At 56.4% G+C, this 24995-nt stretch overlaps 2 protein-coding genes across 4 annotated transcripts; one reads left to right on the top strand and one right to left on the bottom strand.

The window, feature by feature from the left end:
- Positions 1–1463: 1463 nt before the first annotated feature.
- On the top strand, positions 1464–13157 carry B3GALNT2 (beta-1,3-N-acetylgalactosaminyltransferase 2). Of its 2 annotated transcripts, XM_036453574.2 has the most exons (12): positions 1464–1695; positions 4532–4679; positions 5385–5485; positions 5752–5945; positions 6610–6705; positions 8018–8128; positions 8664–8742; positions 9232–9415; positions 10020–10145; positions 10705–10864; positions 11813–11869; positions 12047–13157. In XM_036453574.2, exons 1-12 carry the CDS (start codon positions 1584–1586, stop codon positions 12179–12181), a joined length of 1503 nt encoding a protein of 500 aa, XP_036309467.1. In that variant the 5' UTR covers positions 1464–1583; the 3' UTR covers positions 12182–13157. The 2 variants fall into 2 exon arrangements, with proteins under 2 accessions (XP_036309467.1, XP_045443016.1); XM_045587060.1 differs by lacking the exon at positions 8018–8128.
- A 133-nt stretch (positions 13158–13290) lies between these two features.
- Positions 13291–24761, bottom strand: TBCE (tubulin folding cofactor E). 2 transcript variants are annotated; one of them, XM_045587059.1, is made up of 17 exons: positions 24583–24759; positions 23750–23869; positions 22289–22373; positions 21872–22057; positions 20725–20813; positions 20259–20358; positions 19816–19918; positions 18705–18781; positions 18304–18399; positions 17761–17825; positions 17604–17668; positions 17276–17425; positions 16537–16690; positions 15437–15505; positions 14736–14795; positions 13658–13749; positions 13291–13515 (listed from the first exon to the last, which is right to left on the bottom strand). In XM_045587059.1, the coding sequence occupies exons 2-17, from the start codon at positions 23847–23849 to the stop codon at positions 13423–13425; spliced, it is 1584 nt and encodes a 527-aa protein (XP_045443015.1). In that variant the 5' UTR covers positions 23850–23869; positions 24583–24759; the 3' UTR covers positions 13291–13422. The 2 variants fall into 2 exon arrangements, 1 of the variants encoding a protein (XP_045443015.1); XR_006742606.1 differs by lacking the exons at positions 13291–13515; positions 13658–13749 and having other exon boundaries at positions 14730–14795; positions 15437–15548; positions 24583–24761.
- Positions 24762–24995: the final 234 nt, after the last annotated feature.

Below are 24995 nucleotides of genomic sequence, written 5' to 3'. Positions count from 1 at the left end.
TGACGCTCTATCCATTGAGCTAAACCGGTCTCGGCTGACCCTTGGGTTTCTTGTATTTAACGATGTCACTTTCTCTCTGCATTTTCACAAAATACAGTTTTGTTTATTTCAGAGAGGAAGGCACGGGGTGGGCAGTTGTCATTGTGTCCCCAGTTTGGCTGTCCAGCATCTGACCCTGCCCCCTTCCCGCAGGAAGGCATCCCCCCCTGCGAATCAGTTCAGTGGGATGCAGTGTCCCCGCCTCCGTGGTTGCTCAGGAGGGGAGGTCTTCCCTCTCCGGTGCACCCCATCCTAGCACCCACTGGCCAGTTTGTGGGAATTCTTCCAGCTGTTCCTCTGTTACACTCCAGTAAAAAGCTGGTTTGGTGGCCAGCCGTCAAGGATGCTTCCGTTACCTTCTTGTCTTTGCGGCACTTTGCTAAGCCTCCACTCCAGGGCATTGGAGGGTGTAGCTGACACATCTTGAAATGGGAGGTGCTGACCATCCAAGGCCAGGCAGACAGTTCCCTGGGCAGGGGTGAGGGTGGGGCTGAGCCTAGGGATTGGGCGCGGGGGCGGGGAGGGGGGGGGAATGCCAGGCTGTGGAATTCATGTCTTTTGGGGAAAACAGTGGGGAATCCCACGAGTCAGAACCCGATATCCCATCCGGTTCCTATTGGGATTCCCCACTTGGAGCAGCGTCCCTAACGGAGGCAGGTGGCATCCTCCCCCTCCTCCTGCCCGGGACCCTCAGGAATGGATGGAGGGGAGGGGATGGCGGCTGCCACAACCCCAACAGCACCTCCGGGTGAGGAGCCCCACCCAGGGCTCCAGCTGGCTGGGCGATGACGTGTCTTCAGAAAGCAGCCGGGTTCCCGGCCGCCCAGCCTGTAGACACCCCTTACTTGACGCTGTGCCCCGTCGGGGTCCTCGGGCTGACACTAGGGGGTTCGTGGCAGCCTCGCGGTGTCGGGCAGCGTGGGGGGCCCGCAGGACCCCCGCTTCGCACAGCAGCCATCGTCTGAGAACTACGGGCTCTTCTAGCTCCTCAGGCCTTCGCCAGGGCGGGCCTCACTCCCGCAGCAAGGGGGGTGGGGGGCTCCCCAGCATTCCCTCCTCCAAAGCCTGGGAGGGAGAGTGGGCGGCAAAGAAGGTGTGAAAAAAAAAAAAGACGCGCATGCTCAGTGGAGGACCTCGCGCGTCGCCTCCGCACGCTGCGAGTGACGCAAGCGAGAGCATGGGATTCTGGGAAATGTTGTTTCTGGGCCTCCAGACCCCTGGTGCGCGCCCCGCCTGGGCCGGAAGCAGGACTTCAACTCCCGGCAGGCCTGCGGGGCGCGCGAAATAAGGGGCGGGGCCAGCGAGAGCGGAGAAGGCGGGGCCGGGTGAGAGGGGCGTGGGGGATGCCCGGCGAGGGGCGGGGCTCCGGCCGGGGAAGCTGAGCATCCGGGGAGCGCGACCGGAAACCGCCAGGCACCTGGCGGGCGGCGGGGGCCACTTGGGGCCGTCGCACCGGCATCGACCACCGCCCCCTCGGGAGGTCCCCTGCCTCCGCCGCCGGGACGCGGGAGGGGGGCGTGAGGAGGGGCCGGCGGGGGCGGCCAATGCGAAACTGGCTGGTGCTGCTGGGCCCGTGCGTGCTCGGGGCGGCGCTGCACCTCTGGCTGCGGCTGCGCTCCCCGCCGCCCGCGCGCGCCTCCGCCGCGGCCCCCGCAGGTGAGGGCCGGGCCGGGCCGCCGGGGTGGGGCGGGCGCGGGGCGGGGTCCGGGTTGTGGGGGGCCGGGCCGCACCGGGGCCTTTCCATCCGTGGGCGGGAAAGTAGGGGGACTTGGGGGCGATCTTGTCTGCGCTCGTCGGGCCGCTGTCACCGCCGAACCCGACCCCCCCCCCCCCCCCCCCGATTCCCCGATTCCGACCCCGAGTCCTGCGGCCGCCCCAGGCCTGCCCGGCGCGGGGCCTCGCGTGCCCTTAGCCGCCAGCGGGTCCCTGTCTCCCGCCCCCCGAGGTGTGGGTCTGGTTGGGTGCAGACTGGGCGCTGGGTGCCGCGGGGCATGTCCGCGCGGGGGGCTTTGCTGTGAGGAATAACGGACCGTCGTATCCGGTCTTTGCAAACTTTGCGATCGCAGGCGAAGTCGGGGATAAACTAATGTGGACGCGAGCGCCAGGCGGGCCACAGCCGAGCGGACTTCTCGCTAATGCAATGCACGTGGGGTACCGCCTGTCCCGCATCCCGGTCTCATCCCGGCCTCATTCGGCCTCCTGGGCGGGAGACCTGGCTCCAGCCTCATCAGTACAGCGCTTTGCCCCGGGCAGGTGCCCATTGGTGTGGGTGAGTGTGTGTGTGTGTGAGAGAGAGAGAGAAGGGGTCCCATTGGTGTGTGTGTGTGTGTGTGTGTGTGTGTGTAGGTGTGTGTAGGGGTCCCTACTTTCCTTCTTTTCTAAGGGCTCACCCTAGGACCTTTAAAAACGCCTCGATGGCTCTTTTAAAGATGTGGTAATCGTCCTGCTATTTTGTTTGCTTGTTTTTTTTGTGTGTGTGTTTTTTAAAAAAATATATAATTTATTGATTTTTTAAAATATATTTTATTGATTTTTTTAAAGAGAGGAAGAGAGAAGGACAGAGTTAGAAACATCTATGAGAGAATCATCCATCAGCTGCCTCTTGCACACCCCCTACTGGGGATGTGCCCGCAACTAAGGTGCATGCCCTTTCAGTCCGTATGCCGATGCTCTATCCTTTGAGCCAAACCGGTTTCGGCTAACTTGTTGATTTTAAAATATATATATTTTATTGATTTTTATTTTTTTTTACAGAGAGGGATAGAGTGTTGGGAACATCGATGAGAGAGAAACATCAATCATCGAAACATTGATCCTGCACACCCTCCACTGGGAGTCGAGCCAGCAACCCAGAATCATGACCTCCTGGTTCATAGACTGATGCTCAATCACTGAGCCACACCGGCCGGCTGGGCCACACTCCCTGAATTTTAGAGAGAATGGTGGGACTGTGGCGGGTGCCTTTGCTAGGGAGGTGTTTGGGGAGGGCGAGCTGGTGGTGTGTATGATGATTGATCTCCGTAGATCTGTGACGAACTCGTATGGTTTCCCCATTTTCAAGATTTCTGCCTACTTGTGAGATGTCATCTGAGAGGAATTCGATTTAGCACAAGACTCATGCTGGGGTGAAGTAACAAGTATCTCTATTCCAATTAGAATGGAAGTTTCTCCAGGAAACATGCCTGTTGTGGAAAACGGGTCTCTACACAAACATCCCCGGGTTCCTATCGTGGTTACAACGTGCCCTTCGAGTTTCTTATTCTTTTCACTGGCCCTTTGCAGAAAAAGGCCAACATGTTTTTGTCTTTTGATTAAGTACCTGGATCCTGTGGCATATACAAACACTGCACTTACTGTAGGAAAGGTCGTTTATTTTTGGACACACTTTGGATCCGTTCCCACCATCGGAGGAAGAGCTGACATGGATCCTCAGAGCTATTTATAAGCTTGTCGCTCTCAGGCTTTGAAACCGTGACAGAAACAGGGACAGGGTAATCTTTCCCTTCATTCTCCCTTGTACGGACACATTTTTAAAATGTCATCCCGCCCGTCAGACCTTAGGACAGTGAAAAAGGAGCCATTCGCCGACTTGTCACTTGATTTTTTTTTTTTTTTTCTAGAAACATCGCTTCCCGCCTTCATTCTTTAGAATATTTAGTAAGCCATACGAGGTTTGCTGGCTGTGGGGTTTATTGGTGTTAATAAGGGTGCTGGTACTTCGCAATACAGGACTTTCTCAGCTTCATCCCTCAAACCTACACGCTAAATATTAAGCTGGGACTTCACCCTGAAAGCATATTTTTACTGTTTTAGTTGCTGTTGAGAGCTTACTGTTTCCCTGGTACCAAACCAGTACCTCTGTGCACATTCTCATGGAATTTACAACTCCAGGAGAAGTAGAGGTATGTCCATTCATAGTGAGGGGAACGGAGGTTCAAGAAGTTAAATAAGTTTGTTGTTGTTAATCCTCACCCGAGGATATCTTTCCATTGCTTTTTAGGGAGCGTGGAAGAGAGAGGGAAAGACAGAGAGAAACATCGATTGGAGAGAAACACATCGATGGGTTACCTCCTGCAGGAGCCCCAACCAGGGCCTGGGCCGGGAAGGGGCCTGCAATGTGCCCTTGACTGGAATGGAATCCGGGACCCTTTGATTGCAGGCAGACGCTCTATCCACTGAGCCACACTGGTTAGGGCTTAAGTAACTTTTTTATTTTATTTTATTAAATATATTTTATTGATTTTTTACAGAGAGGAAGAGAGAGGGATAGAAAACTAGAAACATCGATGAGAGAGAAACATTGATCAGCTGTCTCCTGCACCTCCCCCCCCCCCCCACCACCTCCACCGGGGATGTGCCCGCAACCAACATACATGCCCTTGACCGGAATCGAACCTGGGACCCTTCAGTCCACAGGCCGACGCTCTATCCACTGAGCCACACGGGTTTCGGCAAGACATGGCATTTCTGATGTGTTGTTGCTTGTTTCTAGATCCACCGGCCTCGTTTCCTCCGGGGAAAGACAGCCACTATGACCTGGTAGTCGGTGTGTTGTCAGCCCGCCATAACCATGAACTTCGAGACGTGATCCGGAGCACCTGGCTGAGGCACTCCCGCCAGCACCCCGCCCTCAGCCAGCGGTAGGTCCCTCTGAGCTTACGGGGTGGAAGAGGCAGCCTCTTTTCCTGGAGGAAGGGCCATTGCGCTCTGCTTTCCTCCATGTAGCTGAGCCCGAAGGCAGTGTGACCAGGGTTTTAAGCCAAAAGGTAGTTGGGGGAGAAGGGCCAGCCTTGGGCAACGGGAGCAGCCTCTGAAGTGGGGACAGCACGCTGGGTGTCAGGTGCAGCAGGAGAAGCTGACTGCCTTTGCTTTTTATTTTACTTTTAAAATATATTTTACTGATTTTTTTACAGAGAGGAAGGGAGAGGAATAGAGAGTTAGGAACATTGATGAGAGAGAAACATCGATCAGCTGCCTCCTGCACCCCCCCCACCGGGGATGTGCCCGCAACCAAGGCGCATGCCCTTGACCGGAATCGAACCCGGGGCCCTTCAGTCCGCAGGCCGACGCTCTGTCCGCCGAGCCGCAGCGGTCAGGGCGACTGCCTTTGCTTTTCAGCGGTGTGAGCTGTGGCTCCGTGTTCTCCCGGGCTCCCCTGTGTGCGGGAGGCAGCGGAGGGCCGGCCGGGAGCCACTGGTGACCAGCACCTTCGTGCTGGCTGCCTCGCTGGGGGGGCCGGGAGAGTGACGTCAGAATGAATGCTGGTCAGTCCCATTGCCGAAGCGGGCAATGAGCACACGCAGGCGGGGCTGGGTGACCGTGCTCACCCCCCCTACCCCCCGCAGGGTGCTGGTCAAGTTCATCATCGGCGCCCGGGGCTGCGAGGTGCCCCTGGAGGACCGGGAGGACCCCTACTCCTGCCGGCTGCTCAACATCTCCGACCCGGGTGAGCCTCCTCGTGTGTACACGTGTGCGCGCAACACCTATTAAAGGAGCGCTGACAAATAAATCCTTTACTTAGCCGTGCTGAGAACTTGGCCGTCACATTTTAGAATGATTGTTTTCCCTACGAGCAGCCGTGCTTCGGGAGCGTCTAGAAAGCTTTGCCGGTGGGAAGGGTTCCGTGACAGGCAGTGACCCGACCGTCGTCCAGGGACCCCCTGACTGCGGCCAGTGATGGTGTCACCTCCTCCCCACCCGCTCCCTCCCCAGTTCTGAACCAGGAGATCGAGGCCTTCACGTTCCCGGAGGACGCGCCCGCGGGCTCCTCCGAGGACCGCGTGGTGAGCGTGAGCTTCCGCGTGCTGCACCCCATCGTGATCACCAGCCTCGGGGTGCTGGGCGGCGCCGGCGCCGGGGGCTTCCAGAGGAACATCACCGTGCGGCTGTACCAGGCCGAGCAGGAGGTGAGCGACCCCGCCTCCTGTTCCGGAGCGCACCGCCTCCTCCTGGCGCCTGGCAGGCGGAGACGTCACCCCCTCCCTGCCCGTCGGCACGTTAGGCTGCAGGGCACGGGGCCTCCGGAACCAGCCCCCACGTGGTCAGGAACGCACACAGTGCTCTCAGAGTGCCCTTCGTCCGTTTATTTGTAACCCTTCGCGGGTAAACACAATCAGTTGTCTTAATGCCTCCCCTTCCCCGGTGCCTCTCATGTCAGGGAGGTGGCTTTAAGGTTTTGAAGATTATTCTTAGCATTCTTAGAAACTTGTGACGATTTTTGTTATCTTAGCCATCTTTACTTAACAGCCATGGTGGAATAGAGACCCCAAATGACACCTACACCACAGTGGGACCGTGCTAGTGACCAGGATGGGCCACTGAGGACTTAGCGGGCCATGTGAGCTATGCAAATACCTTGTGAGCAAATACCCTGCGAGCTATGCAAATACCCTGTGAGATATGCAAATACCCTGAGAGGTATGCAAATACCTTGTGAGATATGCAAATACCCTGTGAGGTATGCAAATACCTTGTGAGGTATGCGAATACCCTGTGAGGTATGCGAATACCCTGTGAGGCCTGTAAGTATCCTGTCCCGAAGGAAGTCTCCCTCCTTGTCTCCGTGTGCAGGAGGCCCTCTTCGTGGCGCGCTTCAGCCCCCCGAGCTGTGGGGTGCAGGTGAGCCGGCTGTGGTACAAGCCCGTGGAGCAGTTCGTCTTACCCGAGGTGCGGGGCGCGGGGCGCGGGGCACCCAGCAGCCTTTGCACGCTGGGCCGGGCTTGGGTGTAATGTGATGTAGTGTATAGTGTGCACACGTGAGGGGTGTATGTGATGATGCAGTGTATAGTGTGCACACACAGGGATGTAATGTGATGATGCAGTGTATAGTGTGCACACACAGGGGTGTAATGTGATGATGTAGTGTATAGTGTGCACACAGAGGGGTGTCATGTGATGGTGTAGTGTATAGTGTGCACACAGGGGTGTAATGTGATGATGTAGTATATAGTGTGCACACATGAGGGGTATATGTGATGATGCAGTGTATAGCGTGCACACAGAGGGGTGTAATGTGATGATGTAGTGTATAGTGTGCACACAGAGGGGTGTCATGTGATGGTGTAGTGTATAGTGTGCACACGTGAGGGGTGTATGTGATGATGCAGTGTATAGTGTGCACACACAGGGGTGTAATGTGATGATGTAGTGTATAGTGTGCACACAGAGGGGTGTCATGTGATGGTGTAGTGTATAGTGTGCACACAGGGGTGTAATGTGATGATGTAGTATATAGTGTGCACACATGAGGGGTATCATGTGATGGTGTAGTGTATAGTGTGCACACAGAGGGGTGTAATGTGATGATGTAGTATATAGTGTGCACACATGAGGGGTGTCATGTGATGATGTAGTATATAGTGTGCACACATGAGGGGTATATGTGATGATGCAGTGTATAGCGTGCACACAGAGGGGTGTAATGTGATGATGCAGTATATAGTGTGCACACACAGGGGTGTAATGTGATGATGCAGTGTATAGTGTGCACACACAGGGGTGTAATGTGATGATGTAGTGTATAGTGTGCACACAGGGGTGTAATGTGATGTAGTGTATAGCGTGCACACACGGGTGTAATGTGATGATGTAGTGTATAGCGTGCACACAGGGGTGTAATGTGATGATGTAGTGTATAGCGTGCACACAGAGGGGTGTAATGTGATGTAGTGTATAGTGTGCACACACAGGGGTGTAATGTGATGATGCAGTATATAGCGTGCACACACAGGGGCGTAATGTGATGATGCAGTGCATAGCGTGCACACAGAGGGGTGTAATGTGATGATGCAGTGTATAGTGTGCACACACAGGGTGTAATGTGATGATGCAGTGTATATTGTGCACACTTGAGGGGTGTGTTCATTGTGGAATAGAATGCTAACTAGTGTGTCTTAGGAAAAAATAAAAATATAAAATAAAAAAAACAAACCCTCAATGACAACCATAAAGAAGCCTCACCTTTTCTCTTTCGCCAAAGAGCTTTGAAGGCACCATCGTGTGGGAGAGCCAGGACCGGCAGGGCCTGGAGGCCAGAGCGCTCGGCAGCGTGGCAGTCCACGACGGGGGCGGCGTGCTCAGGGTCACCGCGGTACGTCCCGGGGTCAAGGTTGTCGCGGGCATTTTTACACCAGCCCAGACGGCATGGGGTAACAGTCTGTGGTTAGAATTCGTAGAAAATGGTGTGTAGTCTGCTGTTCTCTGGTTTTGTCACCACACACCGCGCACCCCACACCCGGAGCCGGGACTGAGAGCCTGGAGCTGGGAATGAGAGCTGCCTGCTGAGGGGTGTATAGCGTGCACACGTGAGGGTTTCATGTGATGATGTAGTGTGTAGTGTGCACACGTGAGGGGTGTATGTGATGATGTAGTGTGTAGCGTGCACACAGAGGGGTGTATGTGATGATGCAGTGTAGCGTGCACACGTGAGGGTGTCATGTGATGATGCAGTGTGTAGCGTGCACACGTGAGGGGTGTGTGTGATGCAGTGTGTAGCGTGCACACGTGAGGGGTGTGTGTGATGCAGTGTGTAGCGTGCACACATGAGGGGGGGTGTGATGATGATGCAGTCTGTAGCGTGCACACATGATGAGGACACACTGGGCGCTTGCACTCGTGTCTTTCAGGCCGGGGAGGGTGCGTGGCCCCCGGAGCCCCCGGAAGGAGTGGAGGGCGTGGCCGGCGGCTTCATCTACACGATTCAGGGTGAGTGCTGGCCGCAAGTCGGAAAGGACCGAGTCTCCCGCTTTTCTCCTTTCTGCTACGGTCGTACATCTCTGGAACATACTTTTGATTAGAACGTGTTGTACTTGGTATTTATGGCCTCATATTCCATCTATCAATTAGCGACGTGTTTTTTCCGGCATCATTTTTCTGTGCCATTTCTCATAACACGCAGGAGCAGGCTGACTTTTAACCTGCCTGTCCCCCTGTGACACCACGGCTTAGCCATTGCCGTGGGGGACGCGGCCGGAGGCTGGCCCCGTTTTTCCCGTCACACACGGTGCTGCAGTGAGCTGCCACGTGACTCCGTGTGACGACGTCTGCGGGGACTTGTCACCCGCGGGGCACCCCGAGCGTCCGCCCCCCTCCTCCACGCTCCCGCCCCGGGCGCAGAGCGCAGGGCGCAGCAGGGCACGGTTCTGGCCCCGAGTGGCCGTGGCGTGTGCCTCAGCTCCCGGCCTTCCCTTCCAGAAGGCGATGCTCTCCTCCAGAACCTCCGCTCGCGCCCCGGCCGCCGCGCCGAGCACCTGCGCAGCCTGCGCGCGGAGGACGCCGCGCTGCGGGGGGAGAGCGGCCGCCACGGCGACATTGTCTTCGTGGACGTGGTGGACACCTACCGCAACGTGCCCGCCAAGCTGCTCCGCTTCTACCAGTGGTGGGTGTCCCTGCCGGCGCCGCCACGGGCTCAGGGCCTGTGGGTGCAGAAACGCTGAGATTTCTTACTTTTTAAATATATTCTTACTGATTTCAGAGAGGAAGGGAGAGGGAGAGAGAAACATCCAGGATGAGAGAGAATCGTGGATCAGCTTCCTCCTGCACGCCCCGCCCTGGGGATGTGTCCGCTACCCAGGCATGTGCCCTTGACCAGTATCGAACCCGGGACCCTTCAGTCCACAGGCCGATAAGCCAAACCAGCCAGGGTGACCACTGAGATTTTTTCCCCCCCCAAAATATATTTCTTAATTGATTTCAGAGAGGAAAAGGGAGAGAGAGAAACATCAATGAATGATAAGAGAGAATCATTGATTGGCTGCCTCCTGCATGGCCCTACTGGGGAGGGAGCCACTGTAGCTCAGGCCACCAGTGGGCCTTCTGGCTGTGAGTGGGGCCCAGGCAGGGGAGGGGAGGGGTGCCGAGGGGCACGGAGGCCCAGGTGTGCGGGTCGTGGGGCGGTTTCAGTGAAACGCGAGCAGCGTGACCACCTCGGCTGCCGTTTCCTCGCACGGACGCCCTGACCCCCGTCCCTCTCTCGCCGCCAGGACCGTGGGAGCCACGAGCTTCGATCTGCTGCTGAAGACGGACGACGACTGCTACATCGACCTGGAGGCCGTGCTCCGCAGGCTCGCCGGGGGCTCCCCGCGGGGCCCGAGCGTCTGGTGGGGAAAGTAAGTCCGGCCACGCACCGCCGTCCGCGCAGGCCGGACCGGACTTCTCCTCCTAAGGAAACGCGGCTGAGACGGGTGTCCTGACCGGGCTCCCGGGTGACTGTTTGTTATTAATCTGTGATTAGAGGAAACACTTTAAAGTGAAAATCCTCCAGCTACTGAACGAAGGCGGGAAAGTGCCTTGTCTTGACCCTCCTGCCTCGAAGTCAGTGGCTCTCAGGTCAGCAGCTGCCGCAGTTAGATGTTAGAATGTCCCCTTCCGGAAGCTTCCTTCTGCAGGAATGCACTTCGGGCCAGTGGATTTCTTAAGAAAAACACGCACAGGATGACCTGGTACTTTCCATTCAGAAACTACGCACGCAACTTTGAGAGACCTTAAATGTATTGGTTTCATGTAAAGTCATCCCACCTAGGTCATTCCTCCCTCAGACTAAAGGAAGCGCTCACGCTGCCTCCCTCGCTCCGTTCCCGGTGGTGGCGGGACGCGTGAGCCGAGCAGAACGGGGTGGGACGTGTGTCAGGTGCACAGAGGCGGCCACTCACTCCCTGTCCCTCTCAGTTTCAGGCTCAACTGGGCCGTGGACCGGACGGGGAAGTGGCAGGAGCTGGAGTACCCCAGCCCCGCGTACCCCGCCTTCGCGTGCGGCTCGGGGTACGTGGTCTCCCGGGACATCGTGCACTGGCTGGCCGGCAACGCGGGCCGGCTGAAGACCTATCAGGTGGGCAGGCTGAAGGCCCACCAGGTGGGCGGGGCCGGCTGAAGGCCTATCAGGTGGGCGGGGCCGGCTGAAGACCTATCAGGTGGGCAGGCTGAAGGCCCACCAGGTGGGCGGGGCCGGCTGAAGGCCTATCAGGTGGGCGGGGCCGGCTGAAGACCTATCAGGTGGGCAGGCTGAAGGCCCACCAGGTGGGCGGGGCCGGCTGAAGGCCCACCAGGTGGGCGGGGCCGGCTGAAGGCCCACCAGGTGGGCGGGGCCGGCTGAAGACCTATCAGGTGGGCGGGGCCGGCTGAAGGCCCACCAGGTGGGCGGGGTCGGCTGAAGGCCCACCAGGTGGGCGGGGCCGGCTGAAGACCTATCAGGTGGGCAGGCTGAAGACCTATCAGGTGGGCAGGCTGAAGGCCCACCAGGTGGGCGGGGCAGGCTGAAGGCTCACCAGGTGGGCGGGGCCGGCTGAAGGCCCACCAGGTGGGCGGGGAGGGCTCCTGCCTGAGGGGCACCGCCCAGCCAGCTTCCTGGCCCTGCCCCCCGGAAGCAGGCCCGCCCTGCGGGAAGAGCACGTGCTTTCTGTAAGGACCCTCATTAGGCACACTCCGCCCCCCACCGGTGGCTCTGAGTTCTGTTCCTGGCGCTTTGGGAGCCTCACTGCGGCTCCCGCCTGTTCACTGGCCCCCGGGGGAGTGAAGACTGAGCACTGCTTCTGGGGGGTGACCCTGGTGACCGTGCCGGCCCTCAGCGCCGCCCAGTGGCCGGTCCAGCGCGTTGCGTGTCTTGTAGGATGTGCTGTTTCACCAAACGGCCACCAGCTGTCACTATGTGTCCGTGTTCACACCGCCAGGGGTTCGTGTGAGATGACAGAACAGAGGCAGAGGGTCACTTATCACCCACTGACAGGTGTGGCGGTGGCTGGGCAGATGCAGAGCGTTTAACCTTCTCATGCCTGTCCAGGGTGAAGATGTGAGCATGGGCATATGGATGGCGGCCATCGGACCTAAGAGATACCAGGTAAGCGGGTGTTGGGGGCTGGAGAGCCGGGGGTGGGGGCTGTGTCGCACCTCGGGCGGGAGCCGCGGAGAGAAGGTCTGGCGTTGTCGCTGTGCTGTAACCCGCCTGGTTCCCAGGCAGCATGCCCGGCCGTGTCCTTAGGCGCTGACTCCATTCCCGGCGGCTTTGTCTCCCCAGGACAGCCTGTGGCTGTGCGAGAAGACCTGCGAGCCGGGCATGCTGTCCTCCCCGCAGTACTCCCCGCAGGAGCTCGCCCACCTGTGGAGGCTGAAGGAGCGGTGCGGGGACCCGTGTCAGTGTGAGGCCGGATGAAGGGGACTCTGGGGGAGGGGCCCGGGGTCCGAGGGAACCCCGGGGAGCAGGTGCGGCTCCTGGCTCGGTGTGGGCTCCCCCGGGCCCCGTTGTGTGGCTTCATGTTTGCAGTTTCCTCTGAGAATCAACCCGGATGCTGTAGCATAACAACTTTATCTATATAGCGGGAGATCTGAAAAATACCAAATAGTTTGTAAATCCTGCTGTGCCATTCTAGTTAGCTTCACTAGCTACCGTTTTTGGTTAAAAGGCGGCTTGTTCAGAAACCTTGAGTGACTGAGAGTTGGACTTTCGGCCTGGATTGCAGACTAGCTTCATATAACACGGTTAGGACAATGACATGAGACGAAAAACAACTCTCACAAATGCTGTGTGATGCTGTGGTCACATGTACCAAAGTGTGGGTTTCTGGAAATGACGTCACTCTCTGTGGGTGTCTGAGGCAAAGGGGGCAGTTAGACCTGGGGGAGAACCCATTAATTCTCGGTTCTGGACCTTGGTTTTAAAGTTCATTTATTATTAATGGACTAATGCACGTGTTCTTTTGCCGTTTCACACAAATCCTGGGAGTCACCGTTTAGTGCTCCTACTAAAAAGGCGACATTTTAGTGACTATAAGTAAAATCAAATACTCTCAGGGTGATAGTGCCAGAGCGAAGGCTATTTTTCAATAGTGGACGCTTTGAAAGAATTACGCTTGCCTGCTGTCACTGCCAAGTTTACCTGATATGAGTGGGTTTTTGTCAGGGCTGGGATCACTGACAGAGTACAGGCTTCTGTAGGTTAACTGCAGGAGAAAGCATGTAACATACGTGAGAAGTGCTCTTCCTCTGGGCACTGCGTTCGGGAGGAGCGACCGTAGCATGTCTGCTGTACACAGTGGAGGGTGTGCCCCTAAGCTTAAGGGACATTTCCCTAAATGACGAACCAGATCACTGTAGTAGCTTTTAAACCAATAATATCAATAGAGGATTCCGTTACACTGGTCTTATGACAAACATAAGCTGTGTTCAGATCTTATTAGACTAGCTATGTTCTACTTAGTATTGGGATCTTCACACAATGAAATGCAATTAGAACTATAAACATGAAATAGAAACAGAAAACCGTTAGTCGGCACAAAGCCTTTATTGTCGCTATTATGTACAAGCCCAGAAACAGTCTCTTTCCCACCGAAGAGGACAGCCTCGGAGAGAACTGCTCCCGGAGGTCATTTCTTGCCCGGGATCCGCAGTCCTGTGTCACCATCGCACTAACAGACAGTCTCCGCTTTCCACAGAGTAGAACTGCAAGGACTGCTGGTCGTTCTCCAGCTCAATCTCTCTGCCCGGCATCTGGAGTCGGAACAAAGTGGGGGGGAGGGATTCAGACATCAGAGCTTAGGACACGCCCCGCCCCCCAGACGGGAGAGTTGGTCACGGAGACGCAGGCACAGCCACCACTGCTGTGGGCTGGCTGAGGGCTCCGGGTGCTCACCTTGGGGCTTTCGTAGGCCAGCAGCAGGTCCGACACGGGGACCTTGAGGAGACGGGACAGCAGCCCTTTCACCTTCTGAACCGTCATGGAGTCTGTCAGAGGAAACAGTGCGCTCAGTGACGGCCACCTGTCACAGGAGCTCAGGGCAGGCCCGCAGGTGCAGGGACAGCTGCCCTGTCACCTCAGCGTCGTCCACCCGAGTGACCGAGGAGGCCCAGGCCCGGGGAGCAGACCGGCCTCGGCTCTCAGAGCCAGTGCTCGGCCCGTGCCCTTGTCAGCGACTTTTCAGTCCTCTGGCATCCGATACCCCCTCCCTCATCCCTGTCACCAGAAGTCATGTTCTCTGCAGAGGAGTGAATGTGAGAAAAGTCGAACTTCTCCTTTTAAGTCTGTGGTTATGAAGGCCTAACGAGACCACTGCAGGCCTCTGTGAAGCGGAGTCTCACGTGGTGTGCGGGCCCCTCCCGCAGGCGGCCGGCAGTTATGCGGGTCCCTGTGCTGGACACTTGCGCGGGGACCACAGGCCTGGACTGCGGCCCCAGGAGAAATGCGTTGGTTTGTCAGAAAGCGCTATGTTTGAACCCTCTCCAAAGACAGTTGTGGTAACAGTGGCTATTTTGATTATGAGAAACACAGTCTCTCTGAAGCTTTAGCCGGAGGTGCAGCAATAGTGCGGTGTTCCTACAGATGTCACAGGGATTCCAATATTTTTCTATCAGAGACCATTTTTGTAAAGGCTGTCTGTTTTTATGCAACTTGTGATAATAAATGTTCTTTATTTTAGAAAAAGCGCCTTCTGAGTGTGTGTATTGAGTAGCCAGCAGACACTCAGCATTTCGATCAGCGTGAGCTGCTCAGGTAGGCGGGTCCTCGGAAAACCTGGGTGCGGCTTCACTGGGGAGGCCCTGGGGCTGCACACAGGCCGTGCCTTTGCTAACACGTGAGCACACGCAGGGGGCTCCTCCCGGTCAGCGTTCGGGGGTGAGACAGCTCGGCCTCCTGCCTCAGAGCAGCAGGAGCCGGTGACAAGCGGTAAGCTCCGCCGACACGGACGCCGGGAGCAGAGGGCCGTCCTTACCCGGCAGCTGTCTCTCCAGGGTGCTGTGGTCGGGCCGGTCAGGACAACTGATCTTCAGGGCTGGGAGGAAACGGGAGAAAGGCTGGCTGAGACCTGCTTCCTGCGGGCTCCCAGGGCACCTGACCGTTAGGGGGTTTTACCAAATGGCGCGGGTGCTGGTGCGGCCTGGCTCCGCCCAGACTGGCCGAGCTGCAGTTTAAAAGTGCCGTGAATACTTCACCCGCATTCGGTTACTGACAGCCCAGGGGCTGGGCCGACATTCTACTGCTTTCCCTTCCCCTAAGGTACGGTGACCGGACATCCCGCTTTTGGCAGGACAGTCCTGATTTTTAACAATGTGTCCCGCGTCCGTGGGACGCAGGATAAATTGTTCAAAAGCGGGACGTCCGGTCACCTTACCTTAAGGGCATCCTTCCTGACAAGTTCATGAGGTTTTCACGTTAAGTCACACGTTTCCAAATCACAATTCAGTTCCCTGTTCAAGCACTCCCCACATCTGCAGCACCATTAAATGGGCCGAAAGCAAAGGATTGCTAACATGTTCAATACAGGAATTTGCAAGGGTTTGAGAATTGATCATTTCTTTTAAAAGCCCACGTACGCGGGCCCGTGAGAGAAACCATCTCTCTTAGGCTGCCGCTCTGTTGCGGCACCTAAGGACTCGAACATAAAGCAGCTGGCTTTGGGTTTGGGGTTCTTACTTAGTAGCTGGTTTTTGAGCAAAAATGGTTGCTGTGTTTTGAGCTCCCCATCTTCAGGCGCACCGTATTCTATTTAAGAAATAAAAAACGATGAGTGGCAATCCACAGGCCGCTGGAAGGGAAACAGTGGCAGGTAAGTGTCCACTCGGGACCAGCTCAGCAGCAGCTGGTCCTAACCTGGGTCACTTCCTGTGGGACCCCCTCCCTCCCTCCCTCCGTGTGACACCACTGTCCTCAGAGACAGGCAGTCCTGACAGACCAGCCCGCTGAGGCTGTGCGTCCACACACTTGAAGCGTCACCGCTGCTAACACTTCCCTTTCGTTCTGAACTTGAGAGAGGAACCTCGAGCAATTTGGGACACAACTCACACCTTCACCCAGTTCCAGCCAGATTCAGCCACGCAGGGCGGGCTCGGAACCACCCCGCCAACCAGGTCCCTGGAAACGCAGCTGCAGTCTGACATGGGGTGTAGGGACAGCAGCATGGACGCTCCCATTCGTGCTGGGCCCTCGGGGGCGAAGGCCGAGCCGGACCTGCAGGGCCGCTCAGCACCTCCCCTCCCTCCCCCACGTGACCGAGTTCACGGAAAGCAGCCAGGAAAGTGTGCCAGCGAAGGGAGTCACGCGACGGCCATTCCCACGGCAGCTCTCCTTCCTCTCAGAAGGACGGCCCCGAGGCGATGCAGCGAGCTCCCATCAGGAAATGTGTGAGAGAGGAAGTCACGTGGAAGTGACATTTGGAATGGTCATGAAGGCCAATCAAAGCGGAAAGGAGTCGGGGGCAGAGGCCTGAGGGGGCAGCTGCAGGCTGCAGAGAGGGAGCACCTGGCACAGAGTCCTGGAGGCCGAGGGGAGCTGGCACAGGTGCCAGCGCCTACGTCCACCTTCGGCCGCTCCGCTTCTTACATCCCCCGGGGCACCGGCCGCCGGCCCTGGGTCGGCGCGGCACCTACACGATCCCAGCTTCCTCCTGCCGTCTGTCCTCGGAGGACAGTTAGGATCTGCTCCCATCTTGCCCAAGTCGCCCCGGGAAAGTGCCCGGCGCCTGGGAGAGCAGCCCGGCCGGGCCCGCTGCCAGGGAAGGCGGGACGGGTACGCACTGCGGCAGAGGGCCTGGTAGCGGGGGTGGGCGGCCAGGAACGCCGCGCTGGGCCTGTCCTGGCCGGGGTCCTGGTGCCCGCCCGCCGCCTTCCACTCCTTCCCGAACGCCTTGCGGTAGTCCAGCTCGGCCCCGCGCCGCTCCTCGGGGCGGACCTGCGGGAGAAGAGCACACGGGTCCGTGAGACCGTTCTGAGCGTGCGTGGCACCCCGTCTTCCTCACACTGGCAGGAACCAGGTAACCATTACATTTTTACCCTACTCCAAAAGAAAATTGTTCCCTACTTTTCTCCTTGAGAGTATTGGCCCAGGAGCTGGCTTCCGGACCATGCCAGGGGCCTGAGGGCCCGAGGTGTGGGGATCCCCCTGGAGGAGCCCACGGGGGAGGGGGGGAGGGGGCGCACATGCCCAGCCAGCGGCTCCAAAGGCTCCGCCTCCTGTTCACAAGAAGGGGAGGGTCCACAGGCTCCTGGTTCTGTCTTTTTTCTGCCTCCATCGCTCTCCCTTCCGGCCCCCCAAGGAGGAGAAGGAAGAACCCTGTGTCCTTCACTCTCCTCGGGTGACAACGAATCGACCGGGTGACAGGTCACTGCTCAGTGCGGTTCCACTGTCACTGACATGCCCAGGAGGCCACTGTACCGCTTCAGGGAAACCAGGTCTGACCCCTCTGCGATATTCACAGTGTCTCCTGCTCTTTCCGTCACTCGTTCTCTGGTCTCGAGGCCAGCCAGCTGTGCCCACCTCGCATCGGTTGAGGGTCCGCAGCTGGCCGATCTTAGCGATGATGAACTGCAGGCTGGTCCTGGCCGCGCTGCCCACGGTCAGGGGGTTCCTGAGGCAGGACAGTGAGTGCAGGCTCCGCAGCTTGTCCAGCTCGTCGATGAAGGACCACTGACGCCCAGGAGGAGAGAAGCAGGTGTCAGGCCCACGTTTCAGAGGATGCATGTGTGCGTTTATCTGAGGAATTACACTCCGAGGAAGCATTTCTCAGAAAATGTAAAATGTTTTTCCATCAAAGGAGCCTAAGAGGGGGCGTGAGGGAGGAGAGGGGCGCCCGGAAGAGGCTTACTTGTGATATCCGATTGTCGTCCACGACCAGAGACTGCAAGGCTGGGAACATTGCTGTTTTGGACCCTGGAGGAAGGAGAGTGAGGTTACCCAGCGGAAGTGAGAGCGGCAGCTGAAGCATGGAGCACAGGGGAGGGGAGTGTTAGAATCTCACGTACCAGCCCCGGCATCCGGGAAATGGAGAGAAGAAATCCCGACGTCACTGAGGATGAGTCGTTCTAACCTGGAGTCACAAATGTTCAGTGTGATCGCACGGGGCAAGGCCAAGTGCTGAGGGCTCTCAGCCAGACTAGGTCTAAATTTTTTGCTAGACTAGGTTTTCATCCCAGGTAAAACGCTTAGAGACCGTGAAATCCAACTCCGGGCGTGTACATGATGTCCTCCTGGCTCCACAGTCACCTAACAGTCCTGTGTCTACTGCTGTGCTGGGAGCCACATGGGTCTCAGGACAGACGCCAGACTAACTACTTTAGCAGCAGGGCCAAATCATCCATTCTTCGCTCACCTAGTCCCTGCACAGCAGCTTATGTTGTATGTGGCTCACAAGTGAGCTCTCTGAGTTCAGGTAAAAATCTGCCAGAGAATGAGCCCATTTGGAAACTCCATCGTTACTGTATTCCCACTGTGAGTGTAGATGGCGTAGGACCGCTGACTGCACGTTCACTGGGCACCAATGTAACCGGCATCCTAGGAGCCATTACCTGGGCAGATACGCGATGAGAAACAGCTGGTTTTCATCAATGGACTGGTTAGAGGAAAGGTCTAGAACCCTGAGCAACTGGAGGACGTCAGCCGGCCTGTAGGGAAAAGAGAGTTTTTTCAACACGAATTTAATACATTAATTGTTTTCAAACACATAACCTTATAATACCTACATCTGCTATTAAGGAAGGTTGGGGGCAACATAGTAATTCACGGCTTTCCCCTTAATGGGGTTTTCCTCAATTAGTAGTGAAGTGCGAGCTGACATGCTAATTTGTGAAGGCGGTGAAGGCACATTTTTCGAATTCTTATTTGCAAATCCCTCTGGAAATGGACATGTCACTGAGATCATTTGTTTGGCGTGAGTAGATGGCGGCAGGCAGTGACGTAAACCCGTTACCTTTCTGAGATGGAAATGCCGTTGGACTTGAGGTACAGCTCCTCGAGGGCCGGCCAGCCCTGGGCACAGTGGAGCACCTGGGAGGGAAACGCAGGTGAGGCGGAGCGCCCTCTGCTGGGCGTTTTCCCGTGTTTGTCACTAAGACCTGCACATGAATGCACCTTAGTTTTAGAAATAAAGTGCTTACGAGACATTTCATAGAAGACTGGTTCAGGCCGGATGGCATGTTAATGGCCGTGTTGTAAAGGCAGGGACACGCCTTTCAGCAATGAACCAGCCAGTGAGGTGCCGGTGTGTCCCGCAGGCATACCCGGATGTGGACTGAGGCACCTACTACGTGCACTAACTCGGCACATCGTTACCTGCTTCCCCAAAGGAAGGAGACGGACGGAAACAGCTCTCCTCAGTATGGATGCCAATTGGAGTTTGCAGAGAATATGCTGACCAGTCAAAATTTCTCCTGACTGCTCCCAGATGTTCTCACTTGAACCTCCTGCCCTCCCCCCACTGGCATTTCTATGGCCCTTCCTGTCCCGGCACTAACTCCAATCCTGGAGAGGGGGACGCAGGAAGGAGCCCCAGGAAAGGAGGTCTGTGGCCCCCGTTCAAGACGACAAGGGAGGTGCCTCGGCATTCACCGGTGAACGCATTGGGGTGTCCTTCCCTGCCCGTTTGTGACAGTGGACTGTTCTGGGTGTGTGAAGGCAGCTGACCCGACAGGAAACGGCGGTGCCAAGTGCTTGGTGGGTGGCCCTGGAGCCGTCCCAGCGATGCCTAATGACCAGCCATCCTAGAGCTGAGCCAGAAGGGCTGTGAGGACTGCCAGCCGCGGTCCCACCTGAGCTCGCCGGGCTGCAAGCTCAGCCGGCAGCCACTCGAAGCTCTGCAAGCTGAGTGCACGCTCACTGCACGCTCTGCACAGCCGCGGTTCAGACCCCAGGACGCGTCGGAAGGAGCCAGGGTCTCCGAGACAGGAAGTCCTACCTCCCCACCATAGCTGAGGCGCCTACAGATCCCATCACGTGAGTAACTGGGTGATTAAAACCGTTCTCTGTTAAACCAGTCATTAAAAGGGCTTCCTATGGGTACCAAGCCACGGCCACAGGCTTACCTCGGCCCACGTGACGCCCGTGCTGTTGAGGACGAGGACCTTCAGTGCGGAGAACGAGCCGGTGGGGGTGGGCGAGGCCGGGGGGAACCGCAGCTTGTTGTCACTGTGGAGGCAGGGGATGCTGCACAGGGGCCGGCCCGGCACTGACGCCAGCGACGTGGGACTTAACAAGAGCGCCCTGGATTATGCCGCCCTCACAGTCACATCACAAACCAGGTGAACCCCGCCGGCATGGCTCAGTGACCTGCGAGCCAGGAGGTCACGGTTCGATTCCCAACCACAGGCACAGGCCCGGGTTGCGGGCTGGATCCCCAGAGGGAGCGTACAGGAGGCAGTCGGTCAGTGATTCTCTCTCATCGTTCACGTTTCCAGCTCTCCCCCTCTCCCTTCCTCTCTGACATCAATAAAAACGTATGAAAAAGTGACAACAAACCGGTTCCTACCTGAGATCAAGGGCCTCCAGGTGTCTGAGCTGCTCAGCGATGGCGGCGACTTCCTCCCACGCTGACAGCAGGTTCTGGGACAAGTTGACGACGCTAATATCTGAAAGCGTGTTAAGAGCAGTAATACCGAGAGTCACAGAAGACCCGACAGCGGTTCCCGCTGAGCTCTGAGCACAGGGCCTGCCCCCCTATGTGCCCTGTTCTGCAGAGGATTTTACCTTTTTAAACCGTCCGACTGTCCGTTCAGAAACTAAAAGCTGTCAAGTACTGCCCGCGAGGCACTAACGTCTACAGTCCACGTCACTGCCGCCCCACCTCGCATTGCTGAACAGGGAAAAGCCGTGATGGCGCTTCCGGTTTATCAGGCCCTGCGTGTCCCCAGGGCCCGGCCGGGGTGTCCATCGGGAGGTGGACACGGTGGCCCACAGCCGTGTCCGCACCAGTCAGGGGAGCGCTGAAAGGATACTGGGACACGTGCTGGCAATGTCTCCTTTGTCACCAGCACAGCTCACGGCACAGCCCCTCAGGGAGATGTCGCGCAGCTTGCTCAGCTGACTGCAGGAAAGCAGAGTTCACGTGGACCCGCACCCACGGGCCTTTAAAAATTACCCGGCAGCTCAGACCACAACAAGGGACGAGAGTTAACAAATATCAGGACCCCCGCCTCCCAACTTGAGAAATAAAGCATTACCGAAAAGAAGAGTGAAGCATTGCACACATCACAAAGACAGGTCACCTGCCCTGTCCCTTTCCATTACACCCCAACCCCCACCCCAGGGGCCAGCACTATCTTTGGGTTTAATCTTAAGCCTGTCTGAAGCTTCAGATATATTCCCATATCCCTAAACAATGAGCCTATTGTTGTGTACCATGAGGCTTGATGTAAATGGAACCCTACTGTGTATATCCTCCTGCAAATAGCTCTTTCTATCCACAGTGTGTTGCTCAGCAACGATACAGCTTAGCACAGGGACCCAGAACATTCACTTCCACTTCCCACAGTAGCCACCAGGGGGCACTACTAGGACACATCCCGGGGTCAGGGCAAACCACAGCGCTGACCGTGGCTAACAGGCATCATTTCCTGCCCTGCCATGCTACAGGATAATTGGGGAACTTAAAGGGACAGTGCAGGGAATTCTGACTCCGGGGGTCTGGGTGGGACCCAGGTGACAGGGTGTGCACTACATGGCACAGGGAACAGTGCACACTTCCGACTCCATGTCTGGTATCCAAACAGCTAGAAATGTCACCACGAAATAGAAAGGACCAAGTGTCCACCTTCGTTACTGAATAGTTAGCACCAGATCGCAGAGTGTGAAAGCTGATAATCGGCAGAGCCATCTTTTCATCCCGATCCGGAGAAGCCCAACAGCCCTGAGCTTGGGAAGGATTTTAAGTCTCTGGATCCTGACCCGTGGGCTCCTGCGGTTTCCAGCTGCTGTTTGTGCAGGAAGCGCAGGCCGGTCGGGGTCAGGTTCTGAGTGCGGGCAGGGTCAGGTGAACTCGCTCCTGAACCTGATGGGATGCCACGGTCAGCTCCTCCGGCGCCGGCGATGTGGGCTGACTGCCAACAGGCAGGGGGCTGCTCTCCCGTTCTCAGTCCCACTCACCTCTGCTTTCTTATGACAGAGCCGAAGCCGATGGTTTCCACGGGGATGTTCCCGATGGTGACAATCTGCTTTTTCGCGTCCTCCTCCTCCTCCGGCTCGTCTTCGTAGCGGGCCCTGAGCGCAGTGAGGAAGTCCACTCCGAAATTGGCTTTGTGAGGGCGGATGAAGGAGCCTCCTGTCGGGTGGCTGGAGGGGGGAGAGATGGAGCCCAGTGGCCACCCACGGAGACGCTGAGATGAGATGGCACATGCAGAATCCCTCAGGGCCGTCCCTGCCACCCATAGAAACACCTGGTTTCCATTTACAAACACGTTAGCAAATAAAAGCCATTACAGGCAGCCCTCGGCTTACGTCGGACTTGATTAACCACTAAAATATTATCCCAAGTCGCCATGCCAATTCATAATGAGAAGTCACCTGCATTTGAAATACACAGTCCCCTCATGGCTGCCATCGTGCTTGCCTCTCGCGGGATTGTCCCATTCCACTCCCAGCCAGAGTCCTAGCAGAACGAGAAACACCGAGTGAGAAGCAGTGACAGAGGTACCACTTGGTAGTTGCTCTGTTTATTTACAATAACAGCTATCACACTCGCACCAGTAACCGGTCCAAGTGCTTTAAACACCTTAACTCAGTGGTCGGCAAACTGCGGCTCTAGAGCCACATGCGGCTCTTTGGCCCCTTGAGCGTGGCTCTTCCACAAAATACCACGGCCTGGGCGAGTCTATTTTGAAGAAGTGGCGTTAGAAGTTTATGTTTAAAAAATGTGCTCTCCAAAGAAATTTCAATCGTTGTGCTGTTGGTATTTGGCTCTGTGGACGAATGAGTTTGCCGACTACTGCCTTAACTCATTTAGCTGTCACAGCAAGCCTATAGCAACGTTCAGTGCAGTAACTACTAAATCTGCGTTCAATTTCCCTGTCTTTGTACCAATTCCTTCAGATGACCTCTAAACGAACCCAAAAGTAGTACCAATTGAGGTAAAGCAATGGAGAGAATGCCCCACACAATGAGATAATTAATAAAGGGTAAGTACAGATCTGCTCCCTCTACAGAATTGTAATTTTCGGGGAGTGGGGGGACGCCTCACAGCACACACATGAACGTGTCAAACTCAGAGGCAACCGAATGAATGAAAGGAATAGGACCGCCTCCTATTCGCTAAACTACCATTAAGTTCCTCCACCTGGTTTCCTGTATTTGCGCTACATCACTCCACTGTGCCAGGAGGAACTGGGCTTATTTCCCCCAGCTGCCGGGAGTACACCCCCTTGTCAGGGCAACCCCATGATAAATCACTACAGAGGGGTAAATGCCCAGCTGAGGATGCCTGGCTGGCATGGCTCAATGGTCGCCTCAGGAGGTCACGGTTCGATTCCCCGTCAGGGCATATGCCCAAGCTGCAGACTCCATCCCCAGTGTGGGGCATATAGGAGGCAGCCAATCAATGATTCTCTCCCATCATTGATGTTTCTCTCTTTCCCTCTCCCTTCCTCTCTGAAACCAAAATATAAGTTAAAAAAAAAAAAAAAAAGACTGAAGGCCATCCTAGCTTCAGAGTACCCCATGGGGTCAGATGAAACCTTTGATCAGATCCCATCACAGTCCAACTTCTACCCAATTCAACTCCCTTCCCATTAATTAGTACTGATCCCAAGAACACTCCTAATAAACGTAATGAACACTAAATAATGAAATAGTATAACTAAGTATAACCATAGATAGCACCGGATATCCTCATCAAATAAAATTGTATACGGGAGGCATCTCTGAATTGGTTATTAATTTCCTCAAAATTGGTTTACTGTAGCACTATGGGATAAACCTACAAAGAACTACAAGTACATACTTATGCACACACGCAAAGTCATACGTTACCAGCCACAGGAGGGACGGTGCCATGGAAACGGACCGTGGCACATTCTCCGTTGACGGAAACTCGGCGACCAACGACGTCTGAGGTCAACGTGTCATTCATTGTAATGCAAAATGTGAGATCTGGGGAGAAAGGTACAAGCTTGATGAGAACTTAATAAAACCCTTTTAGGCTTCATGTGGATATTCGTGAGGTCCACACTGCTGAACAGCTCAGTCTTCATATTCTGGTGAGAACCGAGTGGTTTTATGTACCTTATTCCGATCATTTCATTTCACCGTCTAGCTATATTTGGATAATCTAATGTATTTGTCAAATCTTGTCTGACTCCAGTTAGATCACATCAGATGACTTGTCTATTCTGTCATTTCCTGAAGGGGCTGGGAAAGGGATGAAGTGATGGAGAAAAGGACCTTGGTAGTAAGCACCACGCAAAATTATTAAATGTTCTCCGCCCACTTCACATGATTTCTCCTCCACCACAAATAGTAAAAGACTAGAGGCCTGGTGCACGAATTTGTGCACGGACGGGGTGCAAGCAGGCCGGCCCCCATTGGTACCCATCTAGCTGATGGGTACAGATCCAGCAGGCGGGCCCTATCCCCTGGATGAACTTCCGGTCAAGTGGACAATTTGCATATTAGTCTCTTATTATATAGGATTCTATAGGATTTGGAAGGAGAGGCTGCTTCTCTTAACGTGACACCACGTCTCCGGTCCCCGGTCCCAACGTCACGCCCTCCAAAGTGATGAGATGATAGGCTTCTGCCTGAGGTGCAGGGCGGCCCGGCCCACCCCGTCCCCCGCTGGGCCCCGCCCGCACCTCCGCACGCACCGGCACCCGCATCCCCACGTCAGCACACAGGTTCCCCCGCGGGGAGCAGGCAGCGCCGGCCTCGGGCAACCTGGCGAGTTTCTAGGAAAGGAAGTTAAGACCCAAAGCGCGGCAGGATGACCAACTGGCCACGGGCCGCCAGGAACCCTCGCACCTGCGGCTCCTCCTGCAGCTCCTACGCTCACCTGCCCAGGGAGGCCCCTGCTGAGGCGCAGCTTCCGGTCCTGGCCGGAAGTTCCGCGTCGGGACACCGGAAGTCCCGCCTCCGCAGTGACGAATGGCCGCCGCGGTTTGAGACCGGACCGCCCGGAGGACCGCGGAGGCGCCTGGTCTCCGGTGACGGCGGGAGCGAGCCCCGCGTCCTGGGTGAGGTCCGGCTCCGTGTCGGAGGGTCTGCCCGGCAGGAAGCAGGG

The sequence above is a fragment of the Pipistrellus kuhlii genome, unplaced genomic scaffold (genome assembly GCF_014108245.1).
Source record: "Pipistrellus kuhlii isolate mPipKuh1 unplaced genomic scaffold, mPipKuh1.p scaffold_m20_p_25, whole genome shotgun sequence".
In the NCBI taxonomy this organism is placed as follows: Eukaryota; Metazoa; Chordata; class Mammalia; order Chiroptera; family Vespertilionidae; genus Pipistrellus; species Pipistrellus kuhlii.
This window is presented reverse-complemented; position numbering and strand designations above follow the sequence as displayed.

Bases quoted from the DNA above. Each gene is read 5' to 3' on its own strand.
- B3GALNT2 (XM_036453574.2), top strand. From the start codon at position 1,584: ATGCGAAACTGGCTGGTGCTGCTGGGCCCGTGCGTGCTCGGGGCGGCG. The intron at 5,946-6,609 runs GTGAGCGACCCC...CTCCGTGTGCAG, and splicing joins TGTACCAGGCCGAGCAGGAG to GAGGCCCTCTTCGTGGCGCG. The intron at 8,743-9,231 runs GTGAGTGCTGGC...CTTCCCTTCCAG, and splicing joins CTTCATCTACACGATTCAGG to AAGGCGATGCTCTCCTCCAG.
- TBCE (XM_045587059.1), bottom strand. From the start codon at position 23,849: ATGAATGACACGTTGACCTCAGACGTCGTTGGTCGCCGAGTTTCCGTC. The intron at 19,919-20,258 runs GTAGGAACCGGT...CTGCCTCCACAG, and splicing joins CTGGAGGCCCTTGATCTCAG to TGACAACAAGCTGCGGTTCC. The intron at 14,796-15,436 runs GTAAGAACCCCA...GTTTCCTCCCAG, and splicing joins GCTCAAAAACCAGCTACTAA to CCCTGAAGATCAGTTGTCCT.